Below are 20636 nucleotides of genomic sequence, written 5' to 3'. Positions count from 1 at the left end.
ATTCGTTCACTGCTGTTTTAGCATTATCACTGTAACATTTCCTGGAGGCATGAAACCTCCGCAATTCTTTTCATGGTAAGTTCAACAGACTGTTGCGATAACTTGACCTGCAATTACTAACAGAATAAAAAGACTAGCTGAACAAGAATAGATACCGAGCAATGCCACGAAAAAATCGCCTCAAGGATCAATCCACTGATTCCATATGTATCAGCTAAAGGGTGTCATCCAATCAAAATGTTTTACTTTTATTGCAGCTTAAATGCACAGCACAACATTGATAGAGCATATGATTACATAAACAACAAAGCCAAAGGGCAATTCCCAACCATGTAGACATGAAAACCTTCATTTTTCCTTAAAGAGCTTCACATCAGCCAGATTCGGTGCTCACATATTCATTTTTCTTCATGCAAGTTTAGTTTGGAAACCATATGCTCCACTTTCTGCGAGAAAGACAATTGTCAACATGTGACCTGATCATAGTATAAATGCAACAGCAAACATGTTTAGATAATGCCAATCAGCACAACATGGCCATTGCTTAACTTATTGTGCCTCAAGTGCTGATGTTAAAAGCCAGTAGTGAATCATTCACTACCTTCATCAGATATCTAGAAACCTATCAGCAGACACCTCATGAATCATGTTACAATGAGACAGGGACCACCTCAGTTTTTCTTTTGAATGCCTATAATTTGGTTATTGAACCTGCTCTGAAAGAGCATGTGCATGTTTATGTTGGAGAACCATGTCTGGTTCTTTGTCTGAATCAAACTCGTCAGCATGTCTGCTTCTTTAAGAGAGATGATACCTTTAGGATAAGAGAAGGTGCATATTGCAGCAAACCCTATCCAATTCAAAAGTGGGACACATCTAAGAAAACATTCCAATCAGTAAAACTCTTTGAAGGATAACAATATTTACCAACCAGCCTAGCTCATGGCAAAGGTAACTAACTAATGGGAGTTAGGTGGCCGGGCAGTCACTAGTTCTATCCTTGTTAGTCAAAAGGTGAAGGAAAAAAAGGACCTTTTGAATTTCCTTTTGCTGTATGTCAACAGTTTGTGCCAGACTAAATAAGTACTTACATGCGGAATTTGGATTCCACAGAAGACAGAATATTTCCATAGGCATTGTCATAAAGTAGTGAAATGAAGGTACTGTACTGTTCCATTGCTTGCAGAAAGCATCATATCACATCAATTGCTATGAAAGCCCAGATACTACTTCCATCATCTCATCATTAGGCCACGGAATTGACGCCAACTAACCTGTTCAGTGTAAGGCAGATACTTCCCGTCAAATGTCACAACAGCACGGTCCTTCCCATCCACACCTTTGACTTTGTCAACTGAGCAGTAGAAATCAATGGCTGACATTCTGCAAAAGAATGTTAATGGAAATAAATTTAATGAGTATCAATTGAACAAAGCTGAAATAGACAGACATCCCAGTTCCTAATATGCTATTCTTCAGCCCATCGATGAGGAATAATCATCGCATGAGACCAGCAGCTAGGCCGCTTCCTAGACCATCTTACTGGTCAACTCAACCAAGCAAATCATGGGAAGGTATTTTGTATCATTTGAATGTTCTACACAGAATCACATATCAATTTCACGAATCTAATTTACATAATTTTCACTGAAGTGGGCACCCATCATAAGACAATGGCAGGTCAATAATAGAACAGTCCTATTCCAAGCCAATGACCATTATCATTGCTTGGAACGTGCATCGTTTCAACCGACCCACTTCCTCTTTTTTTTTATAACCACAAATGAATTGTATACACCCAAAATGAGCTACTTGCAGGCTCTTTCATCACGAGACCTAATAGAGGGGCTAAAGTCATGCCAATATCATACTATGCAGACACCACGGTCAAATTTCATCGTACTTGAACAAATGATTTGTGCATGGACAAAGATGGAGGTTTCCAAAAAGAGAATGATGCAGTTAGGAATGTAGACTCACATGCCATCACCAAACTCTTCATTTATAATTTCCTTGATGCTTTCTCCAAAATGCATCACTGCTTCATTCAACCTGGGAAATCAATAGCCAAGGAAGTTGAAATTAAAGCACTAGCCATTTCCAAGATTCTGATCAGCATCACAGACTATTTGTACCATAATCGATCAGTACAAAAATAACAGAAAATCCTACAAGCTAGAACTAGAATTGACCTAAAGGCGAAAAACAAAAGCTTTGGATTGTCGTGTTTTCAGGTCATATCTCTTGAAACCGCAGCTTCAGACAAGAGAAAAGTTGAAAGAACCTCATATGGTGTTCTATGAAATTTTACAGCCTACACAGGCAGCCTTTCATCACGAAGGATCATTGAAGAACATCTTTAATAAGAGAAAAACACGAAGTTTGCTTGTAGTTCGAGAATCAAGATTGTTTTGTCGAGCTCAACTCAGCCACCAGACACAGAGAAAGCTTAAACAGAGCAGTCTCCCAAGAAAGAGCAAGTCATGAATTAAATCAACTCTCAACACCATATAAATGGGACTACCACTTCAGTTGATAGCTATTGCACTTTTGTCCTCCACTCCAAATCGATCAACACCGCGATAAGCCTTACACTACAAACCGATTCATCTACACTTCACATCAGATAAACAACAATCCATGCAGATCTTAAGGCATGGACATGTCCTCACAAAAATTCTACCATATGCTAGGAACAAAACGATACTACCGAATGACCCATCATCTGAAATTTAATGAATCGAATACCCATATCCCTCAAAGCACAAGGCCACATAGATTATTAACTAACATAACTCAAAAAAGAAAAACATTACTCACAGAGGAAAAAAAAAAAAGATTTTCAAGCACAGGAACTATTTATGATGAAAAGGGTACCTGTAAATAGTAGGTTCTTGGATCAATTTGGGGTCGTAGGACCTCATGGGGGGCTTCAGCATCTCCTGGACGAGGTCCTCGGGCAGGTCAGGCAGGGCGGTCCGGATCTTCGGGGCGGTGTCGGGCTTCAGCTGGGCCTGTCGTCTCAGCAGCTGAGCCACGTAGACGTTGGTGAGGCCGGTCTCCTGCGCTATCTGATTGAAGGACTTGCCGGATTTGTGCTTCGCCGCCTGCAGCCGGCCCATCACGGTCGCTTTGCTACTGCTCGCCTCCATCTCCCTCCCTCAGATAACTGCGCAGGGCGGCTACGACTGGAAAGCCAGATGCTTATGTAAAGGCTCTTGCTAAGATGAAAACAACCCAGAAGCTGTCGGTCGCGAAAAGGAAGATTTTCTTGGATGTATGGGATTGGGAGGGAGAGCCGTGGGAGTGTAGAACTATTCCGAGGGGGCTTTGCTTTTTCTATTATTTATGGACTTAATCCCGATTTTTAAAAAAAAAATTCTTCAGATAATATTTTTGGTATGATGCATCTAAGTTTGAGTATTTTCTTTCTAGTTTTTCATCACTTTATTTATCTTATCTCGATTTTTTTATTAAGTTAATTTTTAACACATAAGTAAGTTCATCACTTTGTTTACAATCTAGTTCCCATTTTGTGGTCACTTAAAAATTTGATTTATTTTGGAAGAATTAACAAAGTAATCTTAAACTTATTGTAATTGTACTAATTCAGTTTTAAATATTTTTCTTTTTATCAATTGTGCTAATTAACAAAACATTTGTGTCAATTTAGTCCATTTGCCAATTTTTACGTGATGAGACTGACGCTTATATAAATAATTTTTAATAATATTTTAATTTTTTTTTTCAAATTATTTATTTACTTTTTTTAAAATTTTTTTTCATCCCCTAGTTGGTCATTAGACCTCGGCAACAACCGGCTAGAGGCAAGGGCTAGTGAGGGCGAGCCTCAACCTCGCTAGTGGCTGACGAGTTTGAGCCTCGCCTCGGCATGGCAAGGCTCGACCTTGCCAAATTTGGTGAGGCTAACGCTAGTGGTTGGGCGAGGGTGAGGCTAGCTAGATTTGGCGAGTTTAATAGTGAGCTTGACCTCAGTGGGCCTTTGGCAGATTGTTGAGTTTCAATGATTGGCCAGAGTATGAAGAGGAAGGGAAAAAGAAGAAGAAGAAAGAAATGTAATATTAAAAAAGGGAAAAAATAAAAATTTCAAAAAATATCATTAAAAATTTTATGTTAGTATTGGTTGTGTCACATAAGAGTGTGATATTCATGTCATTGGTAATCGATCAAAATTGGTCGGATGACTAAATTTGCACAAATATAAAATATTTATGACTCAATTAATTAATTAATAAATAAATAAAAAGAAGAGTTTACGATTGAATTGGCATAATCACAATAGGTTTATAATTATTTTGATAAAAAAAATTATCATGAGTAGTTGCAATGCTTATAGTGTAAGCGAGTTGGACATGATCATCAAATTTCATTCAGTTTCTGAGTAGCGGACCAAAGTAATACAGTCTACCACAACCATGTTAATGTAATCCTGTTGATGACTGAGTCTGCTTTCCAGGCAAAAAGAAAAGACAAAGTAAAAGCCTCTTAAATGTTCTTTTTTTTTTTTGTGTAAAAATTATTATACAAGCAGGGCTGGCTAAGACTTTGATACATGTACATATTTTAATTTTGGTAGAATAATTTATTTAATCAATAGAAGAGAGATTCTAATATCATAACTGTCTATATATATCTTCCGTTGTATAAAATTTTTCTTGTTGGTCAATTCCATTCCCACTTGCCAGAGCCTGATATCCTCAATAAACATAATGACGAAAGAGATCGGAGACCGTTAAATCTAAAGTAAACAAAAGAGAAGTTAAAAATAGCAGAAGAAATGCTCTTCATCTTCGCCACCGAAATACTTATATTGGCCAGTTCTATTCCCACTTCGAATATCCGACTTGCACATGGTATCCGAGGCATAAAATCCAAAGCCTTAATGATAGGGTGTGGTTGAACCGAACCAGTAGGGTCATGTGCGTTTGCTTTGAACCAAATGCAACCCGTAATCCAGTTCAGGTCATAGCGGGTGAGGTTTTTGATTGGAATAATGACATAAATAGTTATTGAACTCTGATTTAACGTACAACATGATCCTTCAACTTTCAATTTTTTCAATGTGGTCCATAATCTTTAACCCAATGTTCAATGTTGTCAATGAATTTTTTAATTGGTTTAATGTGATCCCGAATTTGTGGTACATGTTCGAACTATTTCTTGGACTATTAAAAAATGTTCAATGTTTCTTTTTAATTAATTTAAGTTCAGAAACAATGTTGAATAATTTCATATAATTCATGATCTAAATTGAACATGTATAAAATGTTCTAGGAATATATTAAACAAATTAAAAAATCACATTAAATGAATTTGATTGCATTGCCTATTGGACTAAAGTTCAGAGACCATTTATATCATTTTCCATTTCAATCTTTTTTGGCTTTTGTCCGCCCCTACTCGAACTCACTCCACAATAGCCAAATGCAAAAATGTTCAAAGAGATAGATGAAGAGAGCGGCGACTGGCGAGGCTTGTGGCCCTACTCTTCCATATATGCATTTCCATGCCCTTACACACCCAAATAATGCAGGCGTGATGGTCACTCCTCCCAAATTGCAGCTATAATTGCACATATGCGCTTATTCTTTCCACCTGTCCAGATCTTATCCATCTCCCATCTCTGTACGTAATCGCTTACCTATTAGTTACATCACTATCGATATATCCAAAACAGCTCATCTTCTCCTCTCTCTCTCTCTAACTATAGCTACTCTATCCACACTACCAATCTCAATCAAATTCAGTCACCTGAAAAGGTAGACAAGGAAATCACAAGTAGGTAACAAATGGGTTCCACTTTCTTGCGGTTCCCATGGGAGGACGGATCGACCGGTGGTCTGGTCTGCTAATGCCAGGCACTGAAGGGGGCGATGGCGAGTGATCAAGTGGTCATTGGTGAGACCAGCAGCTTGCATGAAGGAGTGAATTACAGTTGGACCGACGGATCTGAATCCGCTCCTTACTATGTCTTTGCTCATGCTCTCTGATTTTGATGGTTTTGCCGGAATCTTTTGGCCCCATTTGTATCGTGTAGTTGTAGTCGACAAATCCCCATATATATATTCCCTCTTGATTGCAGTATTACAATCCCTCATTGATGAGATTCCCATATCCATGTATGACATATCCCCATACATAACTATGCCGACACAGAACAAATACTGGTTGAGTAGGAGTTATGCCTTAACCGATGCTGTGGTTAATGTTTAGGTTTCAAAAAGGTGTGTACTTGGATTTCATACAGCCAGGACCACATGCGGATGGGAATGGGAAAGTCTTTATGTAGTCATACATTCGGTAAGCAAATTGAAGAACTTAGGCACAATTATGACACCACAATGGCGCAAAAAGGTTACGGATTGCTCTTGTGCATCAAGAAGTACGGCTTTATAACCATATCGTGAGTTTTGATCGCTTAGAATAAGCTGGACACGACGTCCAGGATTGAGTTTATTCTGGGCACCTTTAGCTCCCAGTCGAAGATCCTTGAGAGAGTGCAACACATCAGAACCAGTGAGGTACCCTTCACGAATCCTGTTCTCATTCTCAAGTTCTTTATACATCCTGGAAATCTGAAAATTCAACAAGCAGTTTCAAGCTTCTGCAGAAGCAGCATACTGTCTTAAAATCTAGTAAAACATAATTACTGCCAACTAGCAGGAGAAAAGAGAACTGCGATGTCAACCAAGTAGGAAAAGCAACTTGTTGAGTATTCTTGTGCTACCACAGAACAACTACTTATGTCGACATAAAACAAGTGTGTGCCTCAAAAACGCTTCAATCAGTTCCCTCACCTGGTTACTGTTACAGTCAAGTGACGAGCAATTAAAGGATGATGTTATCAGCTGCAACACGGCAGGACTCTCTTTGACAGCAATCACCATAAAGGTCTGAAGGCATGGATACTCGTTATCCATCCAAATCTCAACTTAGAGAAAAGCAACTCTGGAAATAGGAAAATGGAAAAGAAGGTATTGAATTGAAACATCACAACATGATAAATAAGTGAGAGATTTCATGCTCATCTTGCATCTGATTCCTACATCAAGAAACTACTTAAGATTTGCTTTTCAGAAAAATCAACTATGCAGAGTAGCCACTCTAGTCAACAACATAATTGAAAGAAAAGAGACATTAGTCGAACATGTCATTCTGCCATGGCGAGACATATAAATTTTCCCCCTGATGTTAGAACTCTTCACCTGGTGATAAGCGAAAAAATTCATCTACTGAGCTGTATACTTTATTGGACATTCTAAGCTAAATTCCTTAAAAGCATCCGGGAATATTTATATCAAAACAGTCATTGAAACTGTATCAACACCATTGATAAATATTGATCTCCAAGCTTATACCCATGCTTTGGCTTCATTAAAGCATCCAATCCCCCTTTATCAAGATCAATATCAAACGTCTTGTCTGAGTACTGGTGGAAATGCTAAAGCTAGCCATTTAACCCATGAAAATGGCAGAACCACTGTAAAATTATGTCTCGAATTTGGGCTGTTAAAAAATACACGACCCAATATTAATTGGGAAATTTTGGATTGTTGCTGTTGTATTTAGTGCGTGAGAAAAACATGAAATAAACTTCCATTAAATGTCTTCTATCACTATGTAAGTCAGCCATTATACATCTTTGATAAACTGAGCATCTATCAAATCCCACCCAGATAAGTTTAACAAACTCTTGATAGATTTAAAGATCACTGATAAAATTCTAGACAATGAAGAACATAGCATGATGTTTTTAGTATCTCTACTAAAGTCGTGAGAGCACTTTACTAAGTTGCTGTTATAGAAGCGTATTGAGGTTACCTTGGAAGAGATGAAATCCTCCCTATTATCTAAGGAGTGAGAGAGGAAGTTGTGAGATAACAGTTCAGCATAGGATGTAACACAGAGACTAGTAATTTGAGATAGAGATCAAAATCAGGGTCCAACAGCTGGAGAGGTAAAAGCAGGTCTGTTTGTGTAAAAGGGATATAAGTGCGGTGATGTGACTAGTAAAAATCCGTATTTCTATTTGTGTAAACATGGGTGTATTAACCCACCACCTAATGTACGTCACTTTAGCACGTCTTTAAATTTGTGAAAAACCTCTTGACCATACTAACACTAGAGAGCATTTCATCGACAATCTTTCTACTCATTAATTAATTCTTCAATTGCTTCAACAATCTTGGAAATTGTTTTCGTTTGGAAGCTGTACTCAACGTGTTGCCAAGCGCTTTTTCAAGTACATTTTTCATGTTCAGATGGAAAATGAAGTTTAAAAAATGGCAAATTTTCTTTAAACGAACAGAGCAACCAGCTTTGCTTTTGCCACATCCTTTTTCGATCCCGAGGCCTTCGGGGTCTTTTCCTCTTCCTTTCTTGAGTCCCTTTTTTTCTGGACCCAAAGTCTTGGGCAATACCTAACATGTGGCCATGCTTATCTTCTTGTCGGTCAATTCCATTCCCACTTGCAAGAAAGAATTTGCTTTCCTCATCGGAAACCATTAACGTTAACCACACAAGCGAGAAAGAAGGTGGGCTCTATCAAAAATGGCAGAAGCTGTGCTCTTCAACCTCGCCGCCGACATACTAAAATTGGCCAGTTCTATAACCTCTTCGAAGATCCAACTTGTATGTGGTGCGAGAGATTATGCGCTTAAGCATGTGAATTGAATGCATATGGATAAGAAAGAAATAAGGAAACCAGATTATGCGCTTGATGAGAGGACAACCCCGATTGGGCGATGGGCCGCAAAAATTCAACTTTGAGGCCCTTGGTTTCGATATCCAGCAAGTCCTACCCGTGAAGCAACAAGTATGGACTGGCCCCCCTAACGAAAGACTCTTGGCAGTAACATGATTTTTCTTTTTCAAACTAATGGATGTAGAAACATGGGTCTTCCGACGACTATCTAGAAAGTGCGAGGTCGATTTTTGATCTATTTTAAAAGTTAAAGCGACACGAATCTTGCTATTCCGATTGCATATATGCTGGTTATAATAGTCAAAGGCTAAAGCCATCTAGGGTTTGCATATACAAAGATAAAAATCGACTCTGTAATTTTGGGTTTTTTTTTTTATTTCCAACTTCACTAGTTGTGGAATTAATCAAATGTATTTGAAAGAATCAAGCAAGGCTGCAAGAAAATCCGTCTACCCTGGAAGAAGCATATGGAGTGAATATCTATCCGATGTAATTTTTAATTTTTGTCTGGTAGGTGGACCGGTGTAGTATTTCCTCATGTGAAATCAAAATTAAGTAATTACACGTTAAATTTCATTAACTTAGATCTGTTACTCTTATTGATGTTGTTTTGAGAGAGGAAGGCCTTGTTATTGTTACGGTTTGCACTAATTGCTCCACAAGTACTCGATGCTTTATGTCGCAACCCCCATGGACGAAATTGGTAAGATGACTCGATCCTATTTACAAAACGCGCAAATTTGGCTAGTGCATTTCTGTATCTCGTGCAATTCGAGTTTTCCTCCCATAGCTTACTCTGTTTTGTTTGACCAGGGTTATCTTGTCTTGTCGGGTTCTTGCATTTCCATTCTGTGCGGCAATTGTGAACTATTAGAAGTTTATATGAGGACCGACTTTGGGACAATTGGTCTAAAGTTTTATCTGAAATTATCAACTTGATCAGTTTTTGTTTAATGAGTTCTAGAAACAGCCCCTGTTTAGATGGAGTTTGCGTATTATGCAAAAGCAGAGGTACAATCACGTGTTTATTAGATATATTCTTAGACAATTCCCTATCAACTTGCTATTCAAGTATAAAGTTTCAATCTCTATTGATTGAATATTAAAATACTAAACATGCTTTTATCTAATAGCTTAAATTGTTAGACGAGATGACAGTAATCGCACAAAATCTCACGTGATATCAAAGTAGAAGGTCATGAGTTCAAATTTTAGCATTAGGCAAAAAGAATAGACTAAGTGTGAGGGGGTGGTAGAATATTAAAATATTAAATTACGGCTTCATACAATAACTTAGACTTTTTAAACATCGGAGTGATCCTACAAAATTTCACGCCCATTTCTTTCTAACCAAAATTGGGATTAGATAAGGGATCAACATCAAATTCATTAATATTGCATCCCCTCTGAACAACCATGTGAGAACAAGAGGAATTGTCACACTTACGGAACTTTGTTGTCTTTAGAGGACTTTGGAAATGCTCGCAAAAAGAGCTACAAATCATTTTAGAATTTGCCAAAAGTCCATTTTCAAAACCAGACCAAATGCATGCATTGCGTCAAGTGTCAACAAGTCAGAGCAATGAAAAACAGCACAAGAAACAAATAACGTGACAAGCCACATGAATAGTAGCGGCTAGGTTCTATCTGATCTAGATTAATTCTAGCACGACCATTCAAATTCTTATGGATGATATCCATATGATTTTGTATTTTTCATGAAAAAAATTATTAATACAGATTCAAACGATGCAATATGAAAACGACTTATGTTAATTAAAGCTGATAAAAAAATGTATGACTAACAAAAGTTGTAATATTTTTTGTCAAATCATGCAAAAACAACTCATTTAACATCTTAAGAGAGTAGTTGGAAATCTGGTTTCTTAATATATGAGTTTAATACTAAAGTGAAGTAAAATATATATGACTATAAGATCAGGGAAAATGAAAGGTACACGCGGGTTGGCGTGATTCAAAAGTCCTCTGTTTAGTTTTTTTCCAATTAAAGATGAATTAAGAGAGGAAGCTTGGAGAAATAAGTCAAATTTCGAATCTTTTCAATCTTTAGGATTAGACTAAAGCCGAAATTAGGGACATGAATGATGTGAGAAATGACAGCGTAGAATTGACTATTCTATTTGGAGAAGATATTATTGGTCCTCTTTCGTATTTCCAGAGTATATCTCGACCAGGTAAGATCGAATTTCCCCACGAGGAAGTCAAAGTTTAGGTGTGAGTTTTGTACTTTCTTTAGAATTACGGTTTAAAGCAAGGGAAAGCTTCTCATTTCCCTTGACTTTTAAGACAGTGGGTAAAACCCTAGCCAATTTGCGGTGGGATCATTCTGATCGAATTTCCCCACGAGGAAGTCAAGGTTTAGGTGCGAGTTTTGTACTTTTTTTAGAATTACGGTTTAAAGCAAGGGAAAGCTTCTCATTTCCCTTGACTTTTAAGACAGTGGGTAAAAACCCTAGCCAATTTGCGGTGGGATCATTCTGATCATTTTTATCATTAATTGTGGAAAGTACTATATGTTAAATGCACATCATGATTCTAATGATTCTAATTAAGGGTGAACGGTTTCGGGTTCCATACCGGTTCCACATGAAATTTACCTATTGGAATAAGTTCCTTATCTTTTGGAATTTAAAACCTATCATGCATACTTTGGAATCAGAAACCTATTTTGTCACAAGTTCCAGGATTTATCTAGGTTTCACCTATATTAATAATTGAATGATTATAGTGAATCATTATCTTTAATTATCACCACTTGTTACTATAATTTACTGACCATAACTTAAATTTATATACAATAAAAAAATTAACAAAGTAAAGGTTTTAGTAAAAAATGAAAACTTAAATTATTAGTTTCAAATTATACTCATCATTAAAGTACAAACAAGAATAACATAAAAACTTGTTCCAAGTTCCACCTATTTAGAATTTGAAATTTACCCATCGAAATAAATTTCTCAATATCTGAAGCTTGGAACTTATCCTATATACCTTGGAATATGAAACTGGACAAATTCTCACCTGTTGGGTTCTTCAATTCTAGATTCTATTTTGCAATTATGCTCATCCTTAATTTTAATGGGATTTAAGACTTATAAATGGCAAATTACTTTCTTTTTTTTTGGCAGTAGGTTGAAATATGTAATTGGCAATTGAATGTCAAGATATGCTAGCCAAGTAACTATTTTTGGGGCATCTTTTGTTTTCTTTCCATGCGAATACTAATGGCCATAGTATGTAGAAGAGACTTTGGATATATAATTGCTTTCAGTCAATCCTTACACAGACTTTGGAATGAGCACATTATGTCAATCATAATTCTGTTGGGTGCACATTGTGGCAAGTAAAGAGTGCGCATGGTCCAAACACAACACATATTTTGCGACTGCGATTGAATTTGTATCATGTTAGCAATCATCATACTTTCCACATCAGTCTTTTTCTTTTCTTTTTCTTACTATTCCTGCCTAGATTCGTCTCTGTCCATAGTTCTCCTCCATGAAATTCAGTTTATATCGAAATGTTACCAACCCAAATGAAATATTCAACCCCATGGCACAAGAGCACCCAGTAAGGATGGACACAGAGATAAATAAACAAGCTCAAGGCACAACCTCTAAAGCAACAGGTCAAAGAAAGAAATTATTACTTCAGCTATTTACCATTTCATGTTTGATTTCACGTCTCTACGATGTTAATGGGATGTTGTCAGTTAGGATAACTTCGCAACTACACTCAACACCCAACACGAGTCATTCACACAAGGGGAGTTCATGACAAAATCATCAAGAAAGCTAAAAAAAAAAGAAAGAAAGAAGGAAGACAGAGGCTACTCCAAAGTATGTGGAAAAGCATGCATCCCATTCAAGTCCAGCCACTTAATATCACCAGCAAAAGGCACATCAATAAGCACAACAAAACAGAAGCTCTCTTCAACCCATTAACGCAAACTTCCCATTCATATGTAAAGCAGAGAGAGAGAGAGAGAGAGAGAGAGAGAGCGTAGCAGGCAGTCCATCGGGCGCGCTTGGATCGACGGACAGGGTTTCCTCGGAGATCGATCGTTCCATCTTGTGTATAATCACCAACTCCTTATGTTGAACCCCACAAGTTCTTTGGCTCTAAAAGCTAACTTGAGCGAAGAACTTCGCGACCCAAAAACCACTCTTTTATAGTGCTGCACAGATTCGAGTCTCTCTATCGCTGCAGTTGAGTTGACTTTTACATTCTCACCTCACACAGCTTGCAATTGCATAATGACACAAACACCGTCGCCTTATGGACTTTCTACTTTTGTCTTCTTCGTTTTCTTTTTCCTTGTTCAACTTGCTTTTAGTTTTCTGTTTTCCTATTCTTTAAGAGACCACAACTCATATACAAGTTTTAAGTTTAAAAGACATTACAGACATCATAATTTTTGGATGAAACATACTTCAGTGCCATTTTGATAAAAAAATAATAATAATTACATGAGTACCAATTTTCATTTGGAATGTTGGAAATTCGATGTGGCATTATTATCCATTAAAATTACTAGTAAAATTGCAAATGATTAATTACAAGAGAGTGAGTGAGAGCCCCAATCATTGAAGAAGAGGCGTCGCGAGACTTGAGCGGGCGAGCAAGATGATGCAAGGAGGGAAGATGAGGGCAAGTGTGATTGGGTGATAAAATCTTCCTCCAAGTGAGGATGATTTTGCAGGAATCTTTATAGACGCTAAAAAAACCTAAGACACTGAAGTTCATACTGGTCTCTATTCTTTTTCTTTTTTTTTTTGTTAAAAAATCAGAAATTGAGTCATTGATGTTCTAGTTCAAGGTGATTGTTGAAATAGGGGCAGCGGAGAGGCATTATCTGAAGCTTCCCGTGGCTGTCGAAGATGGGTCGTTCGGCGCATGTTTCGTCCATCATCTGCATTACGATCTTTAGGGTCTCCTCGAGATCGCGCAAGGACGTGAATTTTGAAAAGCTCGCGTTTCTCTCTCCACCCTCGGCCCATTTTTTCTTTCTCCAATAGTTTTCAGCAGTATGCTTTGACGAAAAAAAAAGCACTTTAATGAATTTTTTTTCCTATATATCTGATCTTTATCTTTTGTTCTGTGAGTAAACAAAATATTTAAAATGTAAACATACATTTTTCCTTATTTTCTTTTCCTAATAATCATCGTCCCAAGCCTGCAGCATATCACTCAAGAATAAATGAGTTGAGTCATATTATTTCCTGAAAAGAAACAGTATAGGTTATTTTCCTCTCTCTCTCTCTCTCTCTCTCTCTATATGCTTTTGCGATAATCTCTCCGAAATCTGAATTAAAGCACCAAATATCTTCTACGACTTCATGACAGCAACGTGGAGTAAGTGTGACAATTTCTCGTGTTCATACATGGTTGTTCAGAGAGTTGTAAGAATAGTTGATGTTGAAACTCAATTATATTCAATTATATGCTAATAGCAAGTTGCCATATAAATGACAATATGGAAGTTTCTAAGAAAGTATATAATAACAGCGTGATTTACCCGCTGCTTTTGCATAATAAGCAAAATCCAGCCTAACAACGACTGTTTCTGGGACTCATTTGATAAAACCTAGTCAAGTTGGTAACTTTTAGATCAATTTTAAAACCAATTGTCACAAATTCGGTTCACATATAGACTTTTAATAGTTCACATAATTATCGTGGCACGGAATGTTAATGCAAAAACACAACATGCCGAGATAACCATAATCGAACCAAAAAGAGTAAACTATCTGAGTAAAACTCGAATCACACGAGACATAGAAATACCCTAGCCATATTTCACGCTTTGTAAATCAGATTTTTTTTTTTTTGGTCGAATTGTAAATCAGATTGAGTCACTTTATAGATGTTGTCAATGGTGGTTGCAACATAAAGCATCAATCACTTCTCCCAAAACATATTGATAATGTTACGTTCCTTTCTCCCAAAGCAATATTAATGCAAGTACTGGATTTGAGTTGATGGAACTGAAAATGTAATTACTTAATTTAGGTTTCACACATGGAAATATTCCACCTATCCAACAACCCGTCAAAGAGTCAAAATCACATCAGATAAATATTCACTCAATATGACTAGTTGGTTAAACCAAGCAAGGAATTATTGAAATACTTTCTAAATTCGAGTTGAATTCCGAATTTGAGTGAGTTTCTTAGTCTAGGTCAACTAATTGGCATCTCCTATTTTGGATCCAAATATTGAATATGCAAGAGGTGTGTATTGGCTTTTGCCTAGTTAAGAGTGGAGTAGCTTTTGGCCACAACAATAAATTATGGCGTGCTTGTCAATTACATCCTTAAAAAAATTGCACGTGTTTTGAAGTTAATAAACCTTATGTTAAAAACACTGTGAATTTTTTTTGCGAAATTGAAAGATTTTTTCGCCCGATTCGTGACCATATGGGGTCACTTGCACGCGTTTTGAAGTTAATAAACCTTATGTTAGAAACACTGTAAATTTTTTTTTGTGAAATTGAAAGATTTTTTTCGCCTGATTCGTGACCATATGGGGTCACTATGTGGTGGAATTAAAACCAGAGAGGAAGCTTTCATTTGCTTTTCATCGTCTGAAGTCAAATTTCACGGCAGTCATTTGTTTAGAAATCTGTGCTTTTCAGGAACGACGTGGTATTGCCGGGCGAAGATCGCACTTGGTTTCCTTCCATCGTAAAAGATTCACGGAAAACTGAAATGAAGAATGCACGAATGAAAGAAAATGACAAGGAAACTAAATGTTCCGAAACGGAAAACTGAAATGAAGAATGCACGAATGAAAGAAAATGACAAGGAAACTAAATGTTCCGAAACATAAAAGGGAAAATTAAACTGCATGACTGAGATTAAAACAGAATCCTGGAGTTGAACGGCAAGCAAATGAAAATTACAATGTACTTGAAATGATAAACTTTGATGAGGAAAAGCTTTGGTTTTTAGATTTTAGACTGAATGATATTGAAAATAATAAACTTCAGACGAATATATAGGGTTTGGTGTTGGTCGTTACGTAAACTTTTAGTAGGGTTTGACAAAATTGGTCGTCTCTTCTTCCTTTTTTTTTTTTTTGACCCGAGAACCGCTATACTGCCAGTTGGCAACCAGCCGACGCAAACGGAGCGACCCGCGGAACCCACCTCCCACAGACTGCAATTTAGTCGCACAAATGAATGCGGGGATTTGAACTCGCTCCCGCAAACCACGTGACCAATGGGGTGGGTTTTCTTCTTCCTCTTTTATTTTGGCTCTAACATGATATTCTTGATTAAACTAAGGGACGATGATGTGTATGTGCTCTTTTGATGGCCATCTAGAAACTGCGGTGTCATTTTTATACCTATGTTCCGTTTGCTCGTGGAAAGTATCTTTCGAGAAAAATTTTCCTTAATTTCCGGTGCTTGTGGAAAAAAGTGGTCAAAGAAAACGTGTTCTGGTCGCCGGAATCCCCTTCTAAAGTTGTGGAAAATGATTTCCGTTCCCACCTTTCTTGCACATGCTCTCCTCCTCTTGTCCTCTTCTTCGACATGTCGAAGGGTGGTTGCATCATAGAGAAGGAGAAGAAAAAAGAAAAAAAGAAAAAGAAAAGAAAGAAAATAGATTCTCAAAGAAAATAAAATTAATTTTAAAAAAATATAAAGATTGAATTTTTTTGGCAATTTTCTCCGAGAAAATAGATTCTTCACACTAATCAAAGGAAAAAATTTTCTAGGCTTTTTTTTTTTTTTTTTTTTTTTTTTTCAGGTTTCAGTCAAATACTGAAAAATGTTGTCGTCTTTTGGAAAATAATTTTTTTGGAAAACATTTTGCCATAAATGTTACATTTTTTGTGAAATAAACGAATTATAAAAAATTCACAAAATTTCCATGTTAACGGAAGATTAACAAATTAAAGCCATCTAGGCTTTGCATATGAAATTTGACTAAGAAGATTGACTTTTCTTGGGACAAAGTTCACAAGTTGTGAAATTAATTAGGTGCATTTGAAAGAGTCAAGCTAGGTTGGAAAGAAGATCTCTTCCAAGGCAAATTTTTTGTTTTGGGTGATGGATGATGATGTAAAGCTAACTCGTTTCTAAACATAGAGTAAATTAGTCATGTAAGGATTTATTTGTATATATCTTACTCGGTTTAACAAAGCCAGCCATATTAAGTGAATACCTATCCGACGTCGTTCTCACTTATTTTTCGCAACAACAATCATCTGTACATAAATGCAAAAGGCACGCATATAGCAGTGACGCCAAGAGCTGTACATGTGCTGAATATTATTCAACAAGTAGAGTTTAGGACATAAGATAGCTTCACAATCATCTTTTCCAGACAAATGCGATCCGTGGCATCTTACCTATACCAGAGCTATGTCACCAGCACTTCCTCCTCCTGCGGCACCGACCCTTTCATCTCTTCCTTGAGCATCACCATCTAATCCCGAGACCTCGGCACGATAAGCATAGAGTTTCGCCACGAACAGAAAGAACGCAAAATTCAGGATGTTGAGCACTGCGAAGAAGGCATAGTAATAGTTGAGGTGCGAAGCATTCAGGTTGTCTAGGATCCACCCATGGTGGCCATGCCTCTTGGTGATGTGCGAGACCGTGGATAGGAGGAGGCTGCTGAGGAAGTTCCCGACCGCCGTGGTGATCATTAAATAAGACGTGCCCAGGCTCTTCATGCTCTCCGGCGCTTGGCTGTAGAAGAACTCGATTTTTGCTTCTTCCAGGAACGCGTTGGCTGTTCCCATAAGCACGAATTGAGGAAGCAGAATGAAGATTGTCAGTGGGATTTGTCCTTCCGATTCGACCAAATAGTGTTCCCTCACCACTAGGAGCCTCCATCTCTCGGTGAAGGACGCCACAGTCATGATCACGATGTGGAGAACGAGGCCGATCCCCATCCTGCAAAGAAGACTGATGCCTCTCGGATTCTTGGTACATCTCGCATAAGCTTGACGAAGAAGCGGTCATACATCACAGAACACACAAGCTCCGATATGGTCACGAATCGGGCTAGACTCGCTGGGGCGATCTTGAAGCTGCCGATGCTGCTATCGAAGGTAGTTCCTTGCTTGACAAAGAGGGTATTGACTTGAGCCACCATGCAGCTCGGGACGAAAGTCGCGATCAGGATTGGGATCATAGGCAGCATTTGTTTCGTCTCCTCGACTTGGGTGACTGAGCATAGCTTCCACAGAGAGGTCGGGCCGGTTTGGACACATGCTTTGTTCAAGAATCTGCATAGAGAGGGAGCCACACAGTTTATCAAAGGGTTGACTCCATATCTGATGTATCAATATTTCAGATTGGAACACAGAAGAGGTGGAAGTTGATGCAGATTATTACCTTAAAGTTGGTGTTGAGTCGATCCTGAATTTCGCCTTCTTGGCATCCTCTTGCGGGTCAAGCTCATAAAGCTCCTTCGGATCTCTCGGGACCGGCACCCTCCACTTCCTCACGGCAGCGACGATGACCCGGGCCGTGCTCGTGAGCGGGCTGCCTGCAGGCACCCGGTGGCGGTAGAAAGGGGCCCCCGCGAGGAAGATCGCCACAGAGATCGCAAGCCCGAGGGTGGGGAACCCGTACCCGAGGGCCGAGACTACGTTGTCCTGAATATACGCAAGCACGAAGTTGGCAAAGAGGCTCCCAAAGAAGATGCCGACCGTCCGCCAGTTGGAGAAGGCGAGCTCGTGGGCCTTCTCCTTCAGGTCGAAGTCATCGAACTGGTCCGCGCCAATTGTCCAGACGTTGGCCTCGGCCCCGCCGCTCCCGACAGCCAGCGCGTACAGCGCGCCGTAGCCAGCTCGTACAGCGTGCCGTAGCCAGCTGCAGCTTGGAGGCCTTCTCGCAGTTGCCGCCGTCGGCCTCCAGGCAGCGAGGCGGTTGGAGGCCGGGGAGCGAGACGGCCAGGGTCCAGATCGACATGCCCTGCGCGAAGACATGTATGTTTTAATTGTCTCGCCCATGCCGGAAAAATTGCATCTTTTTGTACGAGGCGAAGTCAATCGTTTTTCTCGAAAGGCGGAAAAATTGCATCTCAACAGCTTTTCGATATTGACTTTTTGGAAGGAAAACGTAGAAGTTTCGGGTCTAGCGTATTGATGGTCTTCCACTCATCTTTCTCTCTAAATTAGATCTCAGTTAAATTTCTTTATTTAAAGAAAATGGTGCCACTGGAAAAAAGAAAAATGCACGACTAGCGTTTGCCCTAAAATAATCACCAAAATCCTAAATCATATGCATTGTGACATTTTTACTCTAAACTTTTCTTTGTGAAATGAAAAATCTCAAACTTATATATATGTGATATATTTATTCAAAGCTTCTACAATGTGACAAATTTGCTACAAAAACCCCTAATTTATATTTGTATGACACATTATCCCAAAATTTTGGTGTCATAGAATAAATTTTGGGGTTTTTGGTGTCATGGAAAAAAATTGAAATAAATATGTCACACAAGTATAAGTTTGTGATTTTTGATATCACAAAAAATAGTTTAATGTAAATGTGTTACATCATTTTTCCATCCACGTGGATTGCACTAAAAAAAAAAATGACGTTGCATAGCCTCCCTGGCCAAAACTACGTTGCAGAAGATGGATGAAAATTGGGGTTGTTGATCTTCTATTTTGTATACAAAGCAGGCTTGCTTGCTTGCTCGACCACCTTCCCTCACCTGCCATCGCTTGCTCACTATTGTAGTTTCACCATTGTTTGCCGGCCATCTTCCTCTCACTCACTCAAGTTTGTCATCTTCTACCCTTGCTCAATTGGGTGGAAAAGTTTAGGGTTATGATGGTCAAATTAGGGCACAAAGGGCAAAAGTTAGGGCTTGGCTCAGAGGGAAAAATGGTCCTTGGTATTAGAGTAGGAATCACGAAATAGTGATGGGGATCCCACTTTGTTTAATCAATTCAGGTGCTATTGTGGGGATGGAATAAAAAAAAAAAAAACTGATTATGCTCTTAAAGAGAGGACATCCCCCGAACGGGTGATGGGCGGCAAAAATTCAACTTCATGGCCCTTGGTACCAATGCCAAACAAGTCCCTCCCCAACCATAAAGCAAAACCATTTAGAAAGTGATATAAGGGGTGAAAAGTCCCTCAATTCACCTCATGCTTCATAAAAAGGAAAAAGACAATAAATTATCTATCATTTTCTCCTCCTCAATTTTTTTGTCTTGAAATCTCTCTACTCAAACATAGTTTTTTTTTAAAAAAATTCTATATACGAAATATCTTATCTTCTCAAAAAATTGCCGTATAATAAACCCTAAAATCTCAATTGGAATTTTTTTTTTTCGAAATTTCATTTGGAAGGAGGATGACAAACTGGTGCTTGACATGAGCAAGCCTGAATTCAGCTCCATTCCTTCCTCGTGCTTTAAGGAAGACTGCACCTTATCATAATTAAAATTATCATATCTACATTCAATGTATATATATATAAAACAAGAAGAGTGGGTGAAGTGCCCCATTTACCAAGATTGGAGGAAAAGTTTAATCAAGGCATAGATGACATCAAATTTGACCACTGCATTGTCTTGTATTGAGAGAACCATTCACCAAATTTAGCATCAACAGCAGTCTCGGTGCACCGGAATATATTCTGTGTATTGTGTTACCGAAGAAAATAATTATATCCTCACATCACATATCGTCAAGGGATGATGATACTTGTGGGGTCTTCTGACAATCATCTAGAAAGTGAGATTGATTTTTAACCTATTTGAAATTAAAGGGACTCGAATCTTGCTATTCTGATGTTGGTTATAATAGTCATCAGCTAAAGCCATCTAGGCGTTGCATGTACAAATATAAGAATTGACTGTGTAACCTTGAGTTTTCTTGGCTCCAATTTCACCAGTTGTGGAATTAATC

The 20636-nt window shown here is 38.2% G+C and overlaps 1 protein-coding gene and 1 pseudogene across 1 annotated transcript; both read right to left on the bottom strand.

Moving 5' to 3' along the window:
• Window positions 1-160: 160 nt before the first annotated feature.
• Window positions 161-3320, bottom strand: LOC104414448 (cyanate hydratase). Its single transcript, XM_010025569.3, has 4 exons — window positions 2878-3320; window positions 1981-2052; window positions 1275-1383; window positions 161-446 (listed from the first exon to the last, which is right to left on the bottom strand). The coding sequence occupies exons 1-4, from the start codon at window positions 3150-3152 to the stop codon at window positions 399-401; spliced, it is 504 nt and encodes a 167-aa protein (XP_010023871.2). The 5' UTR covers window positions 3153-3320; the 3' UTR covers window positions 161-398.
• A 2448-nt stretch (window positions 3321-5768) lies between these two features.
• On the bottom strand, window positions 5769-18677 carry LOC104417203 (annotated as a pseudogene).
• Between the last annotated feature and the right edge of the window lie 1959 nt (window positions 18678-20636).

The sequence above is a fragment of the Eucalyptus grandis genome, chromosome 8 (assembly GCF_016545825.1).
Source record: "Eucalyptus grandis isolate ANBG69807.140 chromosome 8, ASM1654582v1, whole genome shotgun sequence".
Classification (NCBI taxonomy): domain Eukaryota; kingdom Viridiplantae; phylum Streptophyta; class Magnoliopsida; order Myrtales; family Myrtaceae; genus Eucalyptus; species Eucalyptus grandis.
This window is presented reverse-complemented; position numbering and strand designations above follow the sequence as displayed.